This window comes from Arthroderma uncinatum, assembly GCF_011692745.1.
Source record: "Arthroderma uncinatum strain CBS 119779 chromosome Unknown scaffold3, whole genome shotgun sequence".
In the NCBI taxonomy this organism is placed as follows: Eukaryota; Fungi; Ascomycota; class Eurotiomycetes; order Onygenales; family Arthrodermataceae; genus Arthroderma; species Arthroderma uncinatum.
The window spans coordinates 1,847,393-1,868,632 of NW_022983865.1; the positions used below are offsets into that span (position 1 = coordinate 1,847,393).

The following is a 21,240-nucleotide window of genomic DNA, read 5'->3' on the forward strand; positions in this document are numbered from 1 at the left end:
TGATTCCGCCCACTCCTTAACCTCGCGAAGAAGTTCAATTCGAGTTCCTGGGAGACATTCAATATGCTGGCTCTCGTAGGAATCAAATGCTGCCCCTTTTGCGATCCGTAATTTAGCCAGATCAATTTTTGGGTCGTGAACTTGTGGGTTTAAAACTACCTCATCATTAGTAGTTATAGTTAACTTAGTAATTCTGTAGAGCCACACGTAGACATACCGATGCGACGTTCTATTACCAACCTCTCCTCATATTCCTAAGTTGGGTTATTATAACTTCGAACAAAATTATTTTTCTGCTCTTACGGCCATTATATATTTGATATCATCCCCCCCCATCTCTGTATAAAAAGATCAGCTAGAGCTCCATGTCTGGCCTAGGAAAAATTCTCGATATACACACTCTCTTTCAATCCCAAATTTTGAATGCAGTCCCTTATCCGGGATATTCGATCCCTGTGCGTGAGATACCCTTCCGTGGCCGATTTGATCGCCCCCTTCCTGTTGTACTCGTCCATACCAATGTCCTGTAGACCTTGCTCCACATTGAAGCGGAAATAGCGCTTTTTATCGTAATGGCCTCGCCACCGATCTATAAACTCTGCTTCGGTGTTTTCTGTCTCGGTAGCGATCTGTGTAAGGGTCTTGCTTAGGAACCCCAGGAGACTCTCCTCAAATGGCTTTATACCGGGATTTCCAGTTCCAATCGAGATAAAACATTTCACTAGGGGTTGAAGATTTGCGGTGTCAGGGCACCAGATGTTCGAGGCTTCTCCTTCTACTTCGTTGACCGGATTGTTCGCTCCGAAAGCGCCATCAGCGAAGGTACGGTCATCGATAGAAACTGGATTGAAAAATGTCGTTGCCGCAGAGGTCGCAAGTGCGGCTTGCAATATCGTCGCAGGGATGCTCGGCTGACCGAGAAGTTTATAGCTCCGAAGTCGTACGATCTTTTTTGTGAAGCGATCGGCCGCACATACAAAGCTAGGCTAGTTAGGAGGCCGTCGCTCAGAGTATTGATTAGGTACTTACACATGGCACCCTCGCTTTGTCCCGTCATTGAGTAATGCTGTCTCAGAAATAGCTTTTCTGGAAATCACTGCCTTAATGGCATCCTCAAGTTTGGCTGAATCGAATCGCGCTTGAGTATGGCCTATGAGATCTGTTGGAAGTCGGTGAAGCCTTTCACTAAATACGGTCTCTGCAAGATTGCTATATGCCTCAATACATTCATCTATATCCATCTCGAGCCGCCCAAGCATAATAGCGATAAGTCTATGATATCAAATCAGCTATGTTCTTACTCTAGAAATAGACTATCTTACCCGCCGGTGCTGGTTCCGCCGATAAGATCAAAAATTTCACATGGTTTCCTTCGATCTTTGTCATTTTTCCCATCATTTAGCCAATCCATGATAGCTTTCAAGATGTAAAGCGAGGATAGTCCTCGCACCCCACCACCATCCAGAGATAAAAGGCAAAGCCCTTCTCGATCAAGAGGGTTCGGTTCCCCGCCATGTCTGCTGCACGTTTCTTGTTGCATTCCTAGTTCTTTAGGTCGGGTGTTGTTAAAGTGGATTCAGTTAATCCACTCCAAGTGCAGCAGGAAGGGTGTTGGCGTTGGCAAGTTGCTAGCGACGAGCTCGTGGAACAAGGCTGGAAATTGGGTTGTTGATTGATTGATTGATTGATGATTCATCGGCCGTCCCAGCCGCTTTGTCAGCAGCTATGCATGTGCCCTGTCACGTGGCCTCCAGCTTCGGTCACTTGCACTAAAATACATGAAGAAAATAACTAAACAGTGGTAAAGGTACAGACAATTTGAACAAATGAAATTTATAGGGAATGTGCATAAAGAAAGAAAAACTTATCCTGTAATGTATTTCGCTGGTGTGGTCTTGGATACTACGCATTTCTGCTACAGCGTCAGGTGGTGCCATGATACGCTTATGGGTCTCATTGCTCCGCTAAGTCTCCGTTTCTACGCTTCGAAATTGTCCAAGAAACTTTGTATGCAGCATGAGTCTTGCTGCCTTTGGCGCATAGTTCTTGTGTGAGAGAATTTTCTTCAGGTCGGTCGTCCACTCGCCTTGCCACAATATGTCCCTCCTCAGGTCCCTGAAAATTGGGCATGCTCTCAGGAGATGTGATGTCGACTCCCTCCCTTTCAGGCACTGGCAGACGTCGTCTTCCACTTGGGGCACTCTGATATTGAGTAGGTAGTCTCGCAGCCCTATCTTTCCCGTCCGCATCTGGGTTAAGATGGAGGATAGGGGCCGGGAGAGTTTCGCGTGCAGGCTTACGATCCCTCTGAACGGTGTTTCCGCCAGCTTGTAGAGATCGCGTCCTCTGGACTCCTCTCGCCATTCCTTCTCCCACCTTGCGTGCACATGGGAGCGGATTCTTTTTTTTAGGCATGTCAGTGGTACCTTGAGGTCCGTCAGTCTCCTGGCTGTGTTGTCGGTGTCCACCTGAGTTGTTCTGCCTCGTCTATTTCGCACCAGCCTCCAGCCTGTGGCCTCCTTGGCTTTTTGGTCCGCGAGCTCGTTCCCGTCGACTCCCTCGTGCGAGGGTATCCAGGCAATCTCGACATCCTGACCGTTCTTCTTGATTTGTTCCCACGTCCGGAGGATCTCTGTGAGGAGTTGCTGCCCCATGGATCTTAGCTTTCCTACTGTCTTGATGGCCGCTTGGCTATCCGTGAATATGACGGCCGTTCTGTTTGTCTCTAGCACTAGATCTAATGCCATCCGTATACCTTGAAGTTCTGCCATAAATATAGTTGCTTTGGTATCCTCTCCCAGATATGTTTGACGTATATCTCCAGGGGTTATTGTCACCGCTGAGGCTCCTACCTTACCGTTTATCACGCTTCCATCCGTGTATATGGCCAGGGCACCGGAGTCGAGGTAGTTGTCGTGTCTTTGGATGGCTTCCTCTTTGCTGTCCGCGATGCTGATTTGGATTGTCGTTTGCCACGGCGGTACTAGATGTGGTTTCCTGAGTTCGATCTTGCTCACCGCCGCCTCCCCTAGCAAGGCCTTACATCGGTGTTCGTGTTTTCTCAGTGGGGCCCACCATGTGTGCAGTAGGTGCCATTCCCTTCTATGTTCGGTCCATACTTCCTGTTGCTCGATCTGTCCCATGATCTGAAACTGTTGCGTTGTCCTGAGCCGCAAGTATGTATTCGCCGTTTTCTGGTCGAGGTATTGTCTTATTGGCAAGAGGTAGGCTTCGACGTTAAGTGCAGGCCCTGAGACGGTCTTGAATGCTCCCGTGATAGCCTTGGCCGCCTTCATCTGGATCGATTCCAGTGTTGCGATTATCTTATTTCGGTACCTTTCCTCTGTCCCCGCGGGAGTGTACCATACCGACGCTGCATAGCTTATCTGCGGTAGGATCACGGCTGTGTATATCTGTCTCAGCCCTTTATACCCGGTGCCCCATGTGGAGCCCGCGAGACTGTTCAAAGCGCCGAGGGATTTCGTGGCTCGTATCTTGACGTGTTCGATGTGGTCGTTCCAGTTCAGTCTCCTATCCAGAATGAGGCCTAGCACCTTGGTCTTTGTGGCCGGTTTTATCAAGGTAGTCCCTAGCTGTAGAGAGCTCTCCCAGTCTGTTCTTCTTTTCCCGCACGCCAGGTGTATGAGGCTGTACTTGGATGGATTGAACTTCGACGCGTGTGTTTGCTCCCATCTTCTACACTTCTGGTGTATCCTCTCGAGATTGAGACAGTTTTCGGTTGCTGACTCACTAGATGTGAGTATGTTCACGTCATCAATCCAGCCTATCGCTGTAGTCCTGGTTTCTGGGTCGTGGCATTCTTCCATCAGATCGGCGTTGAAGAAAAGGTAGAGTATCGGCGAGAGGGGGGATCCCTGGGGGATCCCTGATTGTGTGTCCATCATCTCAGACGTTCCTTCTTGTAGTCGGATTCTCGTTTGGCGTCCCTCAAGGAAGCTTGCTATCCAGTTTACTAGCTTTGGTTCGATTCGGCGTTTCCTAAGGTTGTGAAGCAGCCGTGGATGTGAGACGTTGTCGAATGCTCCTGAACCGTCTAGGGAAAGAATTGATACCACCTTCTGGTTTGGTCCGCTGCGCCATGCTGCATGGATCTTTTCTAGCAGCCAGTGTAACGCATGTTCGGTTGACACGCCTTTCCTCCCACCCAGATGTGTTTCTGGAAGAAGTGAGTATCTTTCTACCGCGTCCGAGATCCTGTTTGCCACGACTTTTTCAATAATCTTCCCTAATGTGTTCAACAAAGCGACTGGCCTGTAAGATTTTACTTGGGTATAATCTTCTTTCCCCGGCTTCTTCAGAACAACTGTTTCTGATTGCTTAAAGTGTTTGGGGCAGTAGCCCAGATCCAGGCAGGCATTTGTCAAGGCCGTCAGAATTGGTGTCAGTATGTTTGCCAATCTCTTGATGATGTGGTTGGGAATTCCATCTGGTCCCGGCGCCTTGTTTGGGGATACTGCTTCGATGGCTCTCCTAATCTCGACGGCTGCTATCGGTGGCCAATCCACCGGTGTTGGGTACACGAATCCCACTATATCCGTTGTCTCCGCAGCCCTTGCTGGCGGGAAGAAAGCCTTTTTAAAAAGATCAAATTTCTGGTGTAATCCTTCTTCCAGTGGTCCTTCCCCTTCCCTAATCGGCGGGGTATACGCTTGCCTGTGTTCCCTGTTCCTCGCCCATTTGGCCAGTTTCCAGAGACCCTGAGTCGAGGAGGTTGCCTCCTGGACTTTCGCACGGTGGTTGTTTCTCAGAAGCTTCTTGATCAGTCTACCTTTGTGGTTGCGTGCCTGCCTATAATCTTCCCACGCTTCATCCGTGCGGAGCCTCTGATATTCTCTCCTAAGCCTCCGAGCGTTCATTTGAGCTTCTTTGATTTCAGGGGTCCATCCCGGTACAGACCTTGGGCCCGCCCTCGACTTTGGGCAGTGGTTTTGGATTGCTTCGTCTATCACCCGTATAACCTTGCGTACCAGGTCCTCAATTTCTAGGATGTCTCGTGGGGTGTGGGTTCCTTGAAGATTTGTCTGGACCTCCTCCATGAATTCTTTTTCCCGTAGCCTGTGCCATGCCTTTCGCTCTTTGTCTCCTTTAACTCTTGTGTGTACACCGATTAGAGTGGTCACCGGCAGGTGATCGGAGTCGTGGTCCAGCTCCATCCCAGAGAGTGAACAGCATATCAGGCTATCTGCCAGGAGAGTCGTGCTGAATACCAGATCGATGGTGCTTGGTTCCCCTTGTTCTTGTCTTGTCTTCGTGCCTACTGGTAGCAAGAGTTTCAGGTCGTATTCTGCTATCAGATCGAGGAGGTCGTCGGCTTTTTCTTACTTGGACCTGCCGACGAGAATCGCTGGATACAGCATACCAGGGGAGGCATCAAGCTGGTTGCCCTCAGGGGACCAGACAACCACAGGTCCGAGTTTGAGCGTATGATTCTCAAGATCCATGCTCCATCAGTTGTCCGTACCCTGTTCCTATATCTACCTGCAGCGACTGACTTCTCCAGCTGGTGGACGAGCAGTATAGAAAGCAGAGCTCGATCTTCGCATCCCCGGACTGGCAGCGTTTCTTCGACCATGCCGGTGAAGTAGACTCTGACACGCATTCTGGCTTCTGGTGGGAGTTCTTTGGCAGAGCCTGCGCCTTTGTTCCTGGGATTCTAAAGGATATAACCGCCCTGTTCAAAGATCCGACCTGCCCCCAGTACAAGACACGCAGTCTGGACATACTCGAGCGAGCGAACAGAGTCCACACAGCTCTGCACGACAGCCACAGCCGCTTCCAACAGCGAGCTCCCCATCTTGCGTCTCTCGTCGACCTCCCCGTCTCAGCCGAGTCACCGGATAGAGTGAGGCTCCGCGCCCTCTTTATATACACTACCATCAGCGTATGCCGTATCCGGGCTACCTTTTCTACGAGCGAGGCCGAGCAGGCAGCCAGCGAAGCAGAGGCGCAGACTCTCGCAGCCCGGGCTCTGCTCATCGAGAGGGCCATCACGGAGCTGGATCCGGCCATGTCCTGGCATCTGCAGCAGAGGAACGCCCTCGCGCATGTGGTTATACAGACAAGAGACGGATGGGCGAGCAGCAGGACGGACGGAGACGTTGACCGTTTCCTGGCACAACGGTGGATGGACCTGGAGGACGCATGGCAGGCGAGGGTTCTAACTGAGGCTTTTGGCGAGTCTCATAGTTCGTAGTATTCTTATACATAGATAAGTCTGAGATACGAGATATTTGATTGATTTGATTGGTCAGGTGGGTCTGGAGCAATCTATGAGATTTCAATCTATCAAGCACTGATCATCTAAATACACGATATTGAGCTCCTATTTATGTTCCTCATACGGCCATGTATCTTGCCATCGCGGAGATGCCAGCTACAGCTGAAACAGGCGTTAAAACGCCGGGCGTAGCATTTGTTCGATGATGGAGAGCTGACACTGATATTTAATGAAACGGCGTAGTTGACTAACGTGTTTCGTACGATCAGGCAGTATTACACCGAATCTCCGTTCAACAAGTTTGTTGGTAGAAACATCACGAGGGCCATGCGTGATTAAGAGGCGACGCCCCTCACAAAGGATTCTTGAGAAGACTAACGTATCTCACCAGTCAACGATCACCACCAGTCAACGATCACCACCTCCAAACGCTCCTTACGTCCAAACATGCGTGTAAATATCGAGATATCTCAACACAACGTAAATAACAAATAAAATTGACTATTAAATAACGATAGTAGGGTTCTAGTTTACATACAAATTAGATAGATTAAGAAAAGAAACGAGTGTTGGGCTTGATAACTCGCCCGGAACGGGTTCCCCGCGGTTGGGATAGGAAATTGGGTATTAGAGCAATAGGATCGATAGGAGCAACCTTAGAAGGTGAAGTCTTCTTCTTTCCTAATCGGGAAGGTGAGATAGGGCTTGAGACGTTGTTTTGAGCCTTTTTGGCCTTCTTAGCCATTCGCTCAGCTTCCAATCCACCAGCTTTACGCTTCCGTTCAATCGCTGCCTCTGCGCGCCGTGCTGCAGTCTCCTCGCGGGCCTTCTTAAGAGCCTCCTTACGTTGCTGTTGATCTGCAAGCCTTTGAGCCTTCTTCTCTGCAGCCTCTTGAGTCTTATTATCGCGGTAAATCGATCGCTGAAGCTTTATTTCCTCTGCCTGAGCTATCTTATCTTGTTTTTTAGTCTCTACCTCGATAGCTCGCTGCCTTGCTGCTTCAACCTTAGATGGAGAGAATATCTGCGCTTGGCCTGCTTTATCCTTTTCAAATAGGCCTAAGCCCTTGCCTCGCTTCCTTTTCTTCTTCTCTTGTATAAGTGCAGCTGTAAGAGACTTGTTTTCATGTAGTAAGATCTCTTTATCGAAGACCAGCCTCTCACTGGCGCGGATGATCTTTGATATATGAAGGCTGGTTAATGACTGCCGGAGCTGCACTTTCTTAACCGCGCGGCGGAGACCCCGTACAGTAATAGGGGTAGGAGGCTCGATATCGATATTCGGAGGTGTCAGAGGTCTCTTATCGAAGTATTTCATTTGACGTTGAGGCATAATAGGATATATCCCTGTACTTGCAAATCCAGACTTAATATTTGCTGGTGTAAGAGCTCTTTTCCATGCAGCGTATAATATTTGCTGGTGTAAGAGCTCTTTTCCATGCAGCGTAGAAGAGTCTCCAAAAGTCTCGCTTTGACATTGATAGATACCCATATCCGCTGCGTAAGAGATTATCAACTTCCTGGGAATATGCACTGGCTAATGGCCCAAATATCCCAACATCCAATGGCTGCAGACGGTGTGTTGAATGTGGAGGTAAGATAACTAGCAAGATACGGTTTTTATCTGCATATTCGATGAATCCCATATTGATATGAGATGAGTGGCCATCTAGAATAAGAAGCCTTCTTCCCCGGCCAGCCTTTGCCTTTGTATGCTTATCGAATATTTGAAGCCATTCCTTGCCAAAGTTATCATTGCTCCAGCCATTCGGAGATGCTGCAAAATATGCTATTTCTCTCTGAGGGTCAAATTCGTCCACCCAGGTGTCTTGTAGATCACCTTCTCCCTTATAAATAAGTGTAGGAGGAATCCATTCTCCATCTGCAGAGACAGCAGCGAGTAGAGAGATAAACTCGCGACTTCCATCTTGTACAGCTGTTATCCTTCTATTTTTAAGCGCATGAACAGGAACCACCCGTTTAACAGCATGTCCTAGGCCAATAAGGAAGCCTTTCTCATCAAAGTTGTAAATATTATCTGGAGTAATATTATACTTATTTATTGCTTCCCTAAGCTAAAGAAGAGGTTAATATCAATATTTAATAGCTAACTACTAATAAACAAGTACTTGCAAGCTCATAAAAGTGTTCAAAATGCTTGGAATTATCAGCAACATGCCTGGATTGATCAATGGTGCGGAGATAGAGACTCTTAATGCGATCCTTGTGCCGGCTACAGAACCGAGCCACCCAGTTGATGCCAACAGCCTGTTTAGTGAGCTCGTATACGAGATTTCGCAGTACCTGGGGCGTAGGTGATAGGCCTCTCTCTGATAATCGATTTATATGCTGTAGGAGCACTTCTTCTTGTGCATTTGTCAACTTTTTGCGATGGATAGATGTTGCTTCAGCTCTTGAGACTGCAGCACCTTGATACCGCCGCGCCAGCGTTATTCGGTTAATTTTGAACTTTTTAGCGGTTTGTGAGTAATTAGGAGTCTTTTGCGATTTTAAATCTTCAATCGCAGCAGCAATTGCTGCCTCATTGACCATTTTGTGGCTGTTGGAAGGTGGTTGTTTTGGTGGATGCAGAGTTTTTGGGGTGTGTTCATTAAGTGGTGATGATCGTTGACTGGTGGAATACGTTAGCCGATGAGGTTGACATATCCGTGCCCCGAAGGGTAACACAATCAGCGACGCCACAGTTTAACTACAGTGTATGTAACTAAACCTCGGTGCGTTGTTGTTATCCTCTTACCCCGACAACTGGAGATTCGCTAGTCTACGTCGCGCCTTCACCCAAAACTAACTCCGGAGTTCTTTCCCCAGACGCCCAAGGCTAGAGATGACCGGCCCTTTAAGGTGTGTTCCTCAAGGGTGCCAAGGCCGGGGTGACTGACCAGACTGTCGGGTCTGACAATCTGACAACTCCAAGCTACGGCTTCAAGTTACGGTAGCTTGCAATATCGGATTCACCCTTAAGTTGCCGCTTGTGAATTGTTTATTCCGTCATATGCATCCTAAGGTCTAGCCTTACCTAGAAAGTTTAAAGTAATCTTGGCGTGGTACCTGAGCTATGTCGTAACAATCCTTCTTGTTACTGAGTGATGACCAGGTGCTGTACAGTAATCTCGCACCCATATGTTGAATCCGAAAGGCAGCCCCATATTGTGTATGTACCATCAACCACAGGACCCTATTGATCAATGCCCTCCATGCCACCAAACCTCGCGGCTTCCCAGCATGACCTCATTCGTGATATGATTCTCAGCAACTCACTCACTAACCGCCAAATCGGCGCTGTTGCTGGCTGCAGCATCCGTTCAGTTCAAAACATTCGCTCTAACCTCCGTCACTTTGGCCAGACCAGAACTCCGCCTAACGGGGGTGGACGTCCTCGATCCATCAGCCGGCTATGCTGGACGCTCTGCGAGAACATCTTGAAAGGCCTGACCAGTATTTGGATGAAATGGCTGTGTTCCTCTGGGACGAGTTTGAGGCCCTTATAAGCACATCCTGCATTAGCAGGGCTTTGGCTAGAATTGGATGGTCAAGGAAAACCGCACGTCGTGTAGCGAAGGAACAGAGCCAGGACTTAAGAGACATATATCTGCAAAATCGGTCGGCTTTTCGCTCCTTTCACCTCGTGTATGTGGATGAATCTGGCTGCGACAAGCGGATCGGCTTCAGACGGAAAGGATGGTCTCCTTTCGGTGTGGCTCCCGTTCAGATTGCGCGCTTTCAGCGAGAGCAACGATACCAGATCCTGCCCGCATATTCGCAGGATGGCGTAGTGTTATCACGAATCTTCCAGGGCTCTACGGATGGGACTGTCTTTGAAGAATTTATTGAGCAGCTCCTTCCATTCTGCGGAAAGTGGCCGGAGCCAAGGTCAGTAATTGTGATGGATAATGCTTCATTCCATCATACTGAACGAATTGAGCAAATGTGTTTTGATGCGGGCGTCAAGCTAGTTTATCTCCCCCCTACTCACCTGATCTGAATCCTATCGAGGAATTCTTTGCAGAGCTAAAAGCGTTCATCAAACGAAGTGGAAAGCTTACGAAGACAACCCAGGGCAAGGCTTTGATACATATCTCGAATGGTGTGCTAGTACAGTATTGTGGGTGGGAGAGAACGTAGTGCAAAAGGCCATTTCAGACATGCAGGCTTGATTATCGAAGAGTTGGAACCAAACTGACATTCGGGCCTGCCGTAATATGTCGAGTCTAAGAATGAGCACCCAATCGGAAAGTCTCCCTCATACAATACAAGAAATCAAGAAAATAAATACCGTGAAGCCCCGATAGAGTACTCCTCCGTTACAGTTTCTTTATATTATTCAACCCAGTCTTCAATGTCCCGCACGAAACGCCGAGAAACCCCCTTTTTCACACCGCTCTCAATCAAAAAGTTGGGGTCTGATCCTCATGGACCTGTTCGAGGTCTAGGCCATCCGCCAATACTATATCGCGAGCTTTCCTAAACTCAGCTTTGAGCAGTTCATCACCGACTTTCGACTGCTGCCAGTCACTGTATCTATGCACCGCAACATCCCGAAGACCTGGTATTTCAAAACGAGAAGATGGATTCAGGGCCGGGGTAGATGTTCCTGACTGTGGAGTCGGAAGACATGCCTGGGGTGACTGTGCAGGCAGTACGTTGCAACATCGTACATGGGCCGCCGAGAATCGTAACGGCATATGGCTTCTGCCTTTTTCAGCATGTCTTCCGATTGCCTCGTTGGCTTGAAGCCATTCCATCGCTTTGCAATCATCTGGAGCGTTAAATATGCGCTTAATGTAGGGAGTTGCGCGCCGGTAGAGGTTATCAAACCCCCTAAAACGGTAACACCAACCGCCTGTAGTAGCGCGAAACCCCCTAAGCATAGGGAACCCCTTAATGCATCTACTCCTCCCAGTGCCCCATGGCTTAGCGCGAATGCGCTTGTAGGGCAAACGCCCCCCTAAGAGTAGGACACCCCCAACGATCCCCTCCCTATCGTCCGGCGGGCACACTCCCAACCAGGGGCCCCTCCCGTCGTGATGAGATTATGTCGATCCGACGTAATTCCATGAGTCTCAGAGAAGTCGTATCAGCAATCGTCAAAAAAATGAACTCCATCACAAAGTCCTGCCATTTACTAGAACGGCGCCGGCTCCGTAAAGGGAACTCTCGCCCTCATCCTCTGCACCTCTTCCCAGTCCCTAAACCGCTCTCCGGCATCCTCCAAACTCCTCACAAGTCCACACATCCCAAACTCCAAATACGCCGCCTCCGACACCTCATGGATACAGCCTGTGTGTGTGTGTGTGTGTGTGTGTGTGTGTTTCATTTACCCTGACCTCTCCCCTGGGGGATATGCAGGCTACCACGACTATCTAAACCTCTATGACTAGATTAAATTACCAATTACATGCGGGCGAAATTTGTGCCTCGCCTTAAGAGCCTATGATATGCCTTGGCTTTGATCTTGTCTTTGTGGCCTTCTTGCCACCCGGCTTTGGAGTCTTAAAGATCCCTCTGCAAAATCCAGAGCTGCATAACTTCTAGGGTTCCCGTCTGTCCCTACCTTCTAACATTCACCGGTAGGCTCTCCTCAGAGCTGCTTCTGGTTGTGCGTTGGCGTGACTTGGGCTTGGGTTTGTACTTAGCTAGGCCATAGCGGGTGCCCAGTAGGTAAAGCTCTCTTGGAGCTTCCCTGTCCTCTGAAAAGAACAAGATGACTGTGGACGTTCCTGCAAAGCAGGGAGAAGCTGCAAGCCTGGCCGAGTTGTAGTTCCTGATTTCCTGCTCCAGCACGCTGGCATCCATTGCCTGCTTGAGATATAGGACTCGCCGGGCCCATCTATCCTCATCCCGGACCTTTTTGACTGGTGGCAGCTCTGGTATTCAAAGATGCTGGCATTTAAGAACTGCCTCCACTGTGCTCCGACAGGTCACTATCAGGTTCCCTTGCTTCGATCGTGCAACACCAATGACCTCTGGATAGGGTAGGTGCTGATTGAGGCCATCCCGTATGGCTGCTGGGTTGAATTTTCCGTCCACTGGTGTCTCCATCTCGAGGATAAAGCGTGTGGATGCTGGAAGGGCGTTTCCCTTGGGTGCTCGCGTGTAGGTTTCTCGCTTTGGTTGCTTCAAGGGGGTCGGGCCTGAAGCTGAGGCTGCTTGCGCGTAGGTCTTCGGTCTGGGATTGGGTTCCTCTGTTGGGATGGTTGGACGGGGCTCTGCTGCCGGTTCCGCTGCCGGTTCCGCCGCCGATTCTGTGGTGGGAGGGGAAGCTGGGTTCGGTGCTGGTGCGAGTGCTGGTGCGGGTGCTGGTGCGGGTGCTGGTGTGAGCTCTGCCAATGTCGGTATCGCTGTCTGCGTGGCTGCGTTGTTCGTCAGGTATTGCATGTCACGGAGTACGACTATCCATAAGCAGTCATCTTGGTGTGATCCCAGTAACTCGTTCGTAGTGTATGGCTGTGCCGTGTCCAATTTTATCTCGGATTCGCAGGCGAAGCAACAGGCGGTCGGGCTGCGTCCCCAACGGGGCTCGTAGTAGAATCCAGACTGCGCTAGTTGCTGGGGTGTGTTGCTCATGCATGGCTGTTCCTGAAATGAGAGCTCTCTGGACTGAATTGTGGAGTACGTGGTTGAGATGCGGAAGAGTGGTTTGATGTTGTGTCGTCGTGAAGATAGCTTCGGTTGCTGGGATGCTGGTGGCTCGATTCGACTCGGAGTAGGTGTGCTCAGTATCGCGAACGGGTTTGGGTCGCGAGGGGTTCCCATTCTCATCTCGATCTCTCGCCTTATTGTACCCACAGGCTCCTTCTTTTCATCGCCCGTCTTGGACAGAATGGTGATTAATGGGTGCCCGTCTTTTACCCCGTATGAGTACTACAGTTGAGCTCCCACTGCTACAGCTGTGTGTGTGTGTGTGTGTGTCTCATTTACCCTGACCTCTCCCCTGGGGGATATGCAGGCTACAACTACTGTACCTATCCTTGTCTAATCTACATTGGCCAATTACATGCAGACGAATTTGGAGCCTCGTCACGGCCTATGACGTTATCCTTGCTGTTGGACGCGGCTTTGGAACCTCTGGGATGCTTCTGCAAAGTCCAGCACTGCGTTGACAGTGCTGCGCTGGGCAGAGCCACTTACCTTCTTCCGTCCGTGTCCTTCCCTTCCTCCCAGCATGAGTGATGTATTATTAAAGCTAGTTCCTATCTCTTGACGTAGTTTCCGCCTTAGACCGACCAGTTTTGGGCAGTCCACCAGGACATGCACGACCGTCTCCTTTGCACCGCATTCACATTTGTCGTCTTCACGGAACCGATATGCTTTGGCGTGTGAGGCCAGCCACGAGTGGCCGGTCCGGAGCTGCGTTAGTAGGTAGGCCCTGTTTCGCGGTAGGGTGCCGTACAGGTGCCTGGTGTGGTTCGCCGGCAGCGAGGCGTCGATGCGTTTGAGATGCCCCCCTTTGCTTGACGACTTCCATTCGCTGTCCCATTCGGCCAGGACTCTGTCTTGAATAAATGCTTTCTCTCGCGAGAGCAGATTCTTAAACGGGTGTGATGGTTGTGTTCCGACTGCTTCTTTCGCTAGACGGTCTGCTGTATCATTCCCGAGGTTGTCGCAGTGGCTGGGGATCCATTGAAGGCGGATGCTGACACCGTGCGCCTTTAGATCTTGGGCCGACTTGGTGATGGCTCGTACGATTTGTTGTCCAGACCCGTTACGTTGGTTCGCCAGTGTTTGCAGGGCGGACTTGCTGTCGCTAAGGATGGTTACCGTTTTTTGGTTCCGAGATTGTTCCTCTCGTCTTTCTTCGGGGTCGATTAGCTCGATGGCCTGGTGTATCCCGATGAGCTCGGCCGCATGGATCGACCAGTGAGTGGCTGACCCGACGCAGACCTTGCGCGATACCTCGACATTTCCCTGCCGATCCAGGATCACCGCTGCCGCTCCGATCTTGTCTTTCTGTGCCGATGCGTCGGAGTATATTAGCTCGGCTGCCTCTGTCCTGAGGCGATCGGCTTCCTCCATTGCCTTAACCTGGTCTGATTCAATAGTTATCGTTTCAAATATCGGTGGATCCCACGGCGCTGGCGGGTTTGGGTCAATTGTTTCGAGTAATTCCAGTCGCTCCAGGTCCATGGTCTTCATCGTTTCGGCCATGGGGAGCCGAGGGCCCGTGCCCACGTGGCGGCTTCGTCTTCGGCTTCGCGCTAGCACATCTTGAACAGGGTGATTGCTTGGAAGCGTGTAGAGGCGCGCGACGACGTTCTGAGCCCGTTGCTTGAGCCGCAGCCGCGTCGGTAATACATGCGCCTCGACCTCCAGGGTCTTCGTCGCTACTGTCCTGAACGCTGAGAGGGCCCGGATCAGCGCCGCTCTCTGTACCGTTTCGAGCATTCTCAGGTGCGTCTTGTCCTTCAGTGGATTGTGCCACACTGTCGATGCGTAGTCCATGGCAGGAGCCACGCAGGCTTGATACAGCTGCCTCGTCTGGGCCGGCCGGAGGTGCCTCAAGCCTCCCAGCGCGACGTTCACCTTGGTGGCTCGTTTGACCGCCTGTTGCACGTGTTGCTTCCAACGCAGCTCCCTGTCGAACACCACTCCCAGGAGTTTGGCTGTGGGGGACGGTTGGATGGTGGACCCGTTCATCACGAGCTGTCCCTTTTCGTGTTCACTCTTCTTCCGCGTGATGTGGATCAGTTCGGTCTTCTCTACCGCGAAGCAGGACCCGGTGCGTCTGGCCCACTCTTCGATCCGTGGGATGTCTTCGTCTTGGATCTTCTTGATATTCTCCTCTGCTGACCGTCCGGCCCGCCACCAGAAGTAATCGTCGATGTACGCCGACGCGCCTCCGTGGTAGTCGACCGGTTGGTCCACCAGTTCCGAGTTGAAGAATGTAAAGAGAATCGGGGAGAGCGGGGACCCTTGGGCCAGGCCCGCGTTTTCCAGCGGCGCCACCGTCTTTCCGTGTCGTTGATCAGGGCCTCCATGCCCGCTCTCGATCTGTAGATGTTCAGTTGCAGCAAGCGAAGGTTTGGTTCTGTCATTGCATGTGGGGTGGTCCAGCAGGGTTCTGGCAGTTTTTGTCTCCTGTTGGGTGGTCTCCGTCACAGTCCAAGCACCTCGCTCTTACTCCTGGAGGGCAGTTTCGTTGTTCATGTTCCCTTGCGTAGTGTCCACACCTTGCCTTTTCTTTGCATGACCACGCCAGATGGCCGAAACCCTGACATCGGTGGCACCTCTTCCTCTTGACCTGATAGGGCTCGACGCTGCCGGTGTATCGTTGTCCAACGATGAGGCCGTTGTTGACCATCCACTCCGCTGCCTCCGGCGAGTCGAACCAGATCCCCAGCGAGCCGTGGGTGCCTGGCAGTTTGTCTCTCCGCCGGAGCCATGCGATCTCCGTGATCCGATGACCTTTGGCGGTCAAATCGTTGTCTTCCGCGATCTTGGCGATACTCTCCTTCTCCTCCTCCGGCAGTCTGAAGGCATCTGTCGGCGTTCTGTGCACCACGACCCCGAATCTAGGCTTGACGAGTTTGGTATCGTTGCCTAGCTCATCGAGCCAGTCGGAGTTGGACCGCGCTGCATCCGCGGACCGTTGGTCTTTGAATCTGATCACATATCCCGTTTTCGTTGTTCCGATGCCTGCAACCTGCGCGTCTTTGGTAGCGTCGGCGCTGAGGAGCGCGGATCTGATGTGCGTGTTTGCGCTGTCCGTGGGGAGATACCTTCCGAAGCTGTTGATGTCATCACCTCCGTCTTCCGGTGCACGACGCGTGCTGATTCGGACGCAGTTTGGTTCTTTTCTGGCCTGGGTGCTCCTGGGTTGCTGGACAGCGCGACTGGGTTCCGGGTTGCCCGCACTCGCTGCGACTTCTGCCCAGGTTCTAGCTGGTGGATTCGAGGATAGGGCCTCGATTTGTGCCCTAAGGGCATGGATTTCTTCTTGAAGGCTCGAATTTTGGTTCTTCAACGCCTCTTGCTCAACCTTGAGCTCTAGAATGCCCGCTTTGGTGGCTTCGATGACGTTGGTCTGGTGGCCTATTATATTTTTCAGGTCGTCGATGAGCCGTCTGATCTCCTGGTTTGTGACCCTCCCGCTGCCGTCTCCGGCAACCACGGGTTCGGGGTTTGAGTTCGGTGCGTTCGTAGCATAAGAGTTATTCCTCCGGCGTTTCTCTCGCCTCGCAGGCTGGCTGGATTGGGTTATTGGTTGAAAGTTTTCGAATGAAAAGATTGAGGCTGTTGTTCCCTGCGTGTTTGGTGGTTCACGATCTCCCGTCGGTTCCGCCATCGGGCCGACGTTAGCTCCCGCTCGGCACACAACACCAACTTCCCAACACCAGTTTCTTCGTCAAAATAGAGTATTTTCCACGCAAAACCAGCAACAATGAGTTCCTCTTCTTGTCTCTCTCCCGAATGCTACAGTTGCCCTTATGCTACAGTTGATGTGATACAGCTGGGCTCGAAATTGGCTTCCATATCAACATGTAACGAGTTTGGTTTCCAGACCCTAATGTAAATAGTCTAACCAGATATGGCTAGTTTTTATACCTTGGCTTGTTTCTAGAAGCAAATGGTACAGTATCGAACAGGTAAACGTATTGTTTCTAATCAATTACATGTATATCCTTTACGGAGGTTGCCGGAAGATTCGATGGACGATATACAGCCAGTCACAGATTTTGCCACGGGTGTTACCATTTTCCGAAGTGATTATCGCGCTAAATAGACGCGGTTAGGTGGTGTACCGTGGCGACAGCTACATTGCCACCTGAGAGAAGCTGATAGAAAGATCTAGTGGCAAATCATCGGTTTATAAATTTCTCAGCCCTCCCAGACCCTTCTTTTGAAAAGAGATTAGAATATAGAAGATATGCAATGAGATATATAATCTAACTGCGACGAATAAAAGAAACCCCCCCAGACGCATGGCCCAACGCAAGGGTACCACCAGCCTCGACTGACGAGCAGGTAGGCCGATACGTTACAGGGAGCCACAACATCTTTCTACCCTGGATAGCCACCCACTGACTTTCCAGTGTAGGTAGTGGAATGTTAGTTTCTGGCAATTGAGACGAACCATTGCAATACCAGGGTTGAATATCAAGGGAACCTAGATTTGTTGTTAGGTAGTGACTATTGTTTGAAAAGCTTAGTTCATGAACGTAGCCATTAACGGTGAAGGTCTGCAGTTGCGCGCCCGTGGCGGGATCCCAGAGCCTGACCGTCTTGTCATATGAGCCCGACGCCAGCACCCGGCCGTCCCGCGAGAAGGCCACAGAGCTAACCCAGCCTGAGTGGCCCTCCAGCGTCTGCAGTTGCGCGCCCGTGGCGGGATCCCAGAGCCTGACCGTGTTGTCGCAGGAGCCCGACGCCAGGACCCGGCCGTCCCGCGAGAAGGCCACAGAGTTAACCCCGCCTGAGTGGCCCTCCAGCGTCTGCAGTTGCGCGCCCGTGGCGGGATCCCAGAGCCTGACCGTGTTGTCATATGAGCCCGACGCCAGCACCCGGCCGTCCCGCGAGAAGGCCACAGACATAACCCATTCTGTGTGACCCTCCAGCGTCTGTAGTTCCGCGCCCCAGGACTCCTCACGTTTGAGTGATCGATGTATCCAGCTAGATGCCTCTTTCTTAAAGCTTTCTTTGATTATCGATCTCCTTGGAGCAAACACGAGGCCTGAACAGTAGAGCTGAAGAGGCGCAATATCAGATATATGTCTATTCTTTAGGACAAATCTTCTCGCGTCATGGAGGAATTCTGATATTTCAGAGTCACCATCCTAGATTTATTAGTATTTATACATATAGAGATTTTAATAGCACTCACCTGTATAACCGACTGTAATTCCGTAATCGCCCCCACAACTTCAGACATAATACCGAGAATGCTCATCGTTTCTATCCAGTGAAGTAAATGCACTTTAAGAAATGCAAAAGCTCGAACCATCTCGGTTACTGGGTTCTGACTTTGCATTAGATGTCTTGTCCAATAGCGACAAGCGTATCGCAATTCTGGTGGCAGGTGATTATTGGTGTGTATGACGATATCTCTGCGTTGCGCACCATCATCGGGTAAGTTGCAAATATTCTTCCTTAAATTGCGTTGCATGACGTTTATGCATTGTATAGTGAGTGTTCGGTGTACCTGCGTCTCATCAATCCGGAATGGAGGCTCTGTGCTAAGGAGAAAATCTCGAAATGATAGATGAAAGAGCCTCACTGGTTTCGTCTCATTTTCCGGTACACTCAGAACTGACTGTAAAGATTTAAGTCTAGTGTTAATTGACCCCTTAGAAATGCCGGTAAGCTCTGAGAGTGAAGTGATTGAAAGTGGACTCTCAAGAATAATAATAACACCAACTACTTCCCGGAAACTTTTAGCCAAGGATTCTTTTCTTTTCCCATCATATTTGTTAAGTCGATCTAGGACCGGACGATATGTTGTGTCTAGCTTAGATTCTTCATCTTGGTACTGAAGTATTTCGGTGATACTTTCTTCCGGGTCAAAATTTTCATTCTCGAATGTTCGGCACACAGTGGCAGCGAAGATAAATAATGGAACCGACATCGTAACTAGGGTTCTAAAATTGGTGTCTCCAGGCCAGTCATCGGGCAATGATCGATTCTTTCTAATTTGCGAAAGTTTGTGCTTCAGAAACAGGGATATATCCTCCTCTATCACTGGTTTGGGGATCTCATGAAGAATTAAATCTTGATGGTGATTTATGACATCTTTTTGCCCAAAGCCGGAAAGAATTGGAAGTTCAGGTCTGCTGGTCAAAAAAACTCGAAAACGCAGAGATCGAAATCCGTCCAGTTTAAACAATAGTTGAAGCACTGTTTGGATATCTCTCTCGCCATCACATTCATCTAATGCGTCAATTACTATCACAATTGTTGTAGGTCGAATTGACGAATCCAACTTGCGCAGAGGCTGAAGAAGAAGCTTGTCGAATTGTACGCTCAGAAATTTCGATAAAATATCCGGGTCATCGTCGATTGCGTTCAAAACATCGCGGGCCAGCCGTTGATGTTTGGCTACCACCTGTCGTGTGATGGTTGATATCAAGTATTTCGCGTTACCGCAATCAGCTCTGCCTCTCTTAAAAAAGAACGTGGCACCAAGCTGCCCCTTGTCTTTGAACGACGTTGCAACTGTCCGGGCGATGGTGGATTTCCCTGTTCCCGCGATCCCATTCAACCAGAATATATTCTTGCTGCCTGGTGACTCGGCCCACTCCGAAACTTGAGAACAAAGTTCGGTCCTGGTGCCTAAAAGGCAGAGATCCTCATTTTCGTGGTCGCGCGAGTCGTATTGAGCTTGATCAGCATATGGAAGCAGCTCTCGTAGCTTTTTTGTCAAAATCTTGCCTACATGAGCGCACGGTTGTTAGCGGATTACGGCATATCGAAGGAAATGAGTCAGGTAACACCTATGCTCATTGAATTGAATTAATTTAATTGGCAGTGCAGAATGGAGAACAAAGCAAAACAGGTAGACAAGCCTCGGTTAGTTACACAAAGATTTGCTAGGATGAGGCAAGGCCCGCAGCCTCTCCTCTGTCTCCCTGTCCTGCTCTGAGATCTGCTTACTTTGATACTGAGTTGCATTCTCCACCACCATCTCAAACTGGGGCCAGAAGATCGACTCGAAGCGACCTTCTTCGGAAGATTTGAACTTGCATAGTTCCTGGTGGTTACATGCCATGCCGATGTTTCTGGCGTTGTTGCCGTTAATTACTGCCGATCCTGGCTCCACGATCTATTTATCAAATTAGTCTCTTGTTAATAATAAGGTAGTGGATGGATATATTATACTCACCATCCGCTCTCCCTGTGGAAGTCTGGTAGGTAAAGTCTCGTGAAAACACACAATTTCCCGGGATCGTGATGCATTTCGCATAAAGGACTTGTTGATACTCATTGTCGTGGCTGAATAGGTTTGAAGCTCCTGTGTCAAGGCCGTCTTGTTCTGTCCCATCGTGGCAAACGATGCAATATTCTGGATCGTTCCTAGCAGCGAGGCCTGACTAGAGCCCTCGTGAGGTGTTCCCATGAATATCAAACCGCCTGCTGCGGTATTAATATCTGCATAGCGATCGTCGTCATGGCATAGGATCATGGCCTAGAACAGTTAACACACTTGAACACTGAGAGTTTGGTGAGAGTTTAGCTAGAGTTAAACTTAGTACCTGTTTCACCACGAGGCCGCCTAAGCTATGTGCGACAAAAACTATCGGCCTCCCCTCGCATCTGACACGGCGAGCATAGATTGCTTCTAGTAGGTCATTCGCATGATCAAGGACCCGACTTGTGGTGACATTTTCAAGTACGTTGGCGTTATAGCCAAAGGTCATGATGCGAGCCCGATCGTAGAGGTCTCCCAAGAAGCGCTTGTCCATAATCCAAGGTACTTCGGCATCTGCATGCTTCCATGTCTTGATACAGTCACCGTTCAACCCATGGACAAAGACGACACTAGCATAGCATATCTTAGTAGCCACTTGATATAGAGTGAAGATATAATGTCTTACTCTACCACGGGCTCTGGGCCTGAACTCTCTGGTCTAGGAACTAGCACTTTTAGGCCGTGGTACGGCTCGTTGCTCTGTGCCAAACGTCAGACATGTTGTTGGGCTAGGAAGGTAAAGGCAGCTTTAATTCTCACAATTTTACGCTCTCTCTGTTTCCTCCAAAAAAAAGCCATAGTGCTGGTGACGCTAGGTTTTGGCAAGCAGGTTTGAGCGGGGTTCCATCAGTGTGTTATATAAGGTCTGGTGGATCGATCGCGCCTTTCTTTTCTTGTAGTTATTGGCTGGCGGTGGCTCCACATCCAATCATCTTACTTGCAAGTCGGCGCACAGACACAAACAGTGGGCGCTTCGGTTCTTCCAACCGATTGAGCTAACTCTAATGGACACCAAACACAAAGGTTTTACACTGGTTAGATAGGGTACATGGGTTGGGGGCCAAACGACTTGTGCGTCGGG

General features: G+C 50.1%; 4 protein-coding genes across 4 annotated transcripts; 1 reads left to right on the plus strand and 3 right to left on the minus strand.

The window, feature by feature from the left end:
- Window positions 1-1,964: 1,964 nt before the first annotated feature.
- On the minus strand, window positions 1,965-3,296 carry GIQ15_04321 (uncharacterized protein; the record flags this gene model as incomplete). The annotated part of the gene is made up of 1 exon (XM_033551738.1): window positions 1,965-3,296. The coding sequence occupies one exon, from the start codon at window positions 3,294-3,296 to the stop codon at window positions 1,965-1,967; it is 1,332 nt and encodes a 443-aa protein (XP_033405468.1).
- Window positions 3,297-5,444: 2,148 nt separating this feature from the next.
- GIQ15_04322 (uncharacterized protein) lies at window positions 5,445-6,214 on the plus strand (the record flags this gene model as incomplete). The annotated part of the gene is made up of 2 exons (XM_033551739.1): window positions 5,445-5,474; window positions 5,522-6,214. The coding sequence occupies 2 exons, from the start codon at window positions 5,445-5,447 to the stop codon at window positions 6,212-6,214; spliced, it is 723 nt and encodes a 240-aa protein (XP_033405469.1).
- Window positions 6,215-12,130: 5,916 nt separating this feature from the next.
- GIQ15_04323 (uncharacterized protein) lies at window positions 12,131-13,018 on the minus strand (the record flags this gene model as incomplete). Its single annotated transcript, XM_033551740.1, has 1 exon — window positions 12,131-13,018. The coding sequence occupies one exon, from the start codon at window positions 13,016-13,018 to the stop codon at window positions 12,131-12,133; it is 888 nt and encodes a 295-aa protein (XP_033405470.1).
- Window positions 13,019-18,855: 5,837 nt separating this feature from the next.
- GIQ15_04324 (peptidase C14) lies at window positions 18,856-20,957 on the minus strand (the record flags this gene model as incomplete). Its single annotated transcript, XM_033551741.1, has 7 exons — window positions 18,856-18,879; window positions 19,137-19,621; window positions 19,844-20,012; window positions 20,073-20,375; window positions 20,443-20,728; window positions 20,785-20,858; window positions 20,919-20,957. 7 exons carry the CDS (start codon window positions 20,955-20,957, stop codon window positions 18,856-18,858), a joined length of 1,380 nt encoding a protein of 459 aa, XP_033405471.1.
- Window positions 20,958-21,240: the final 283 nt, after the last annotated feature.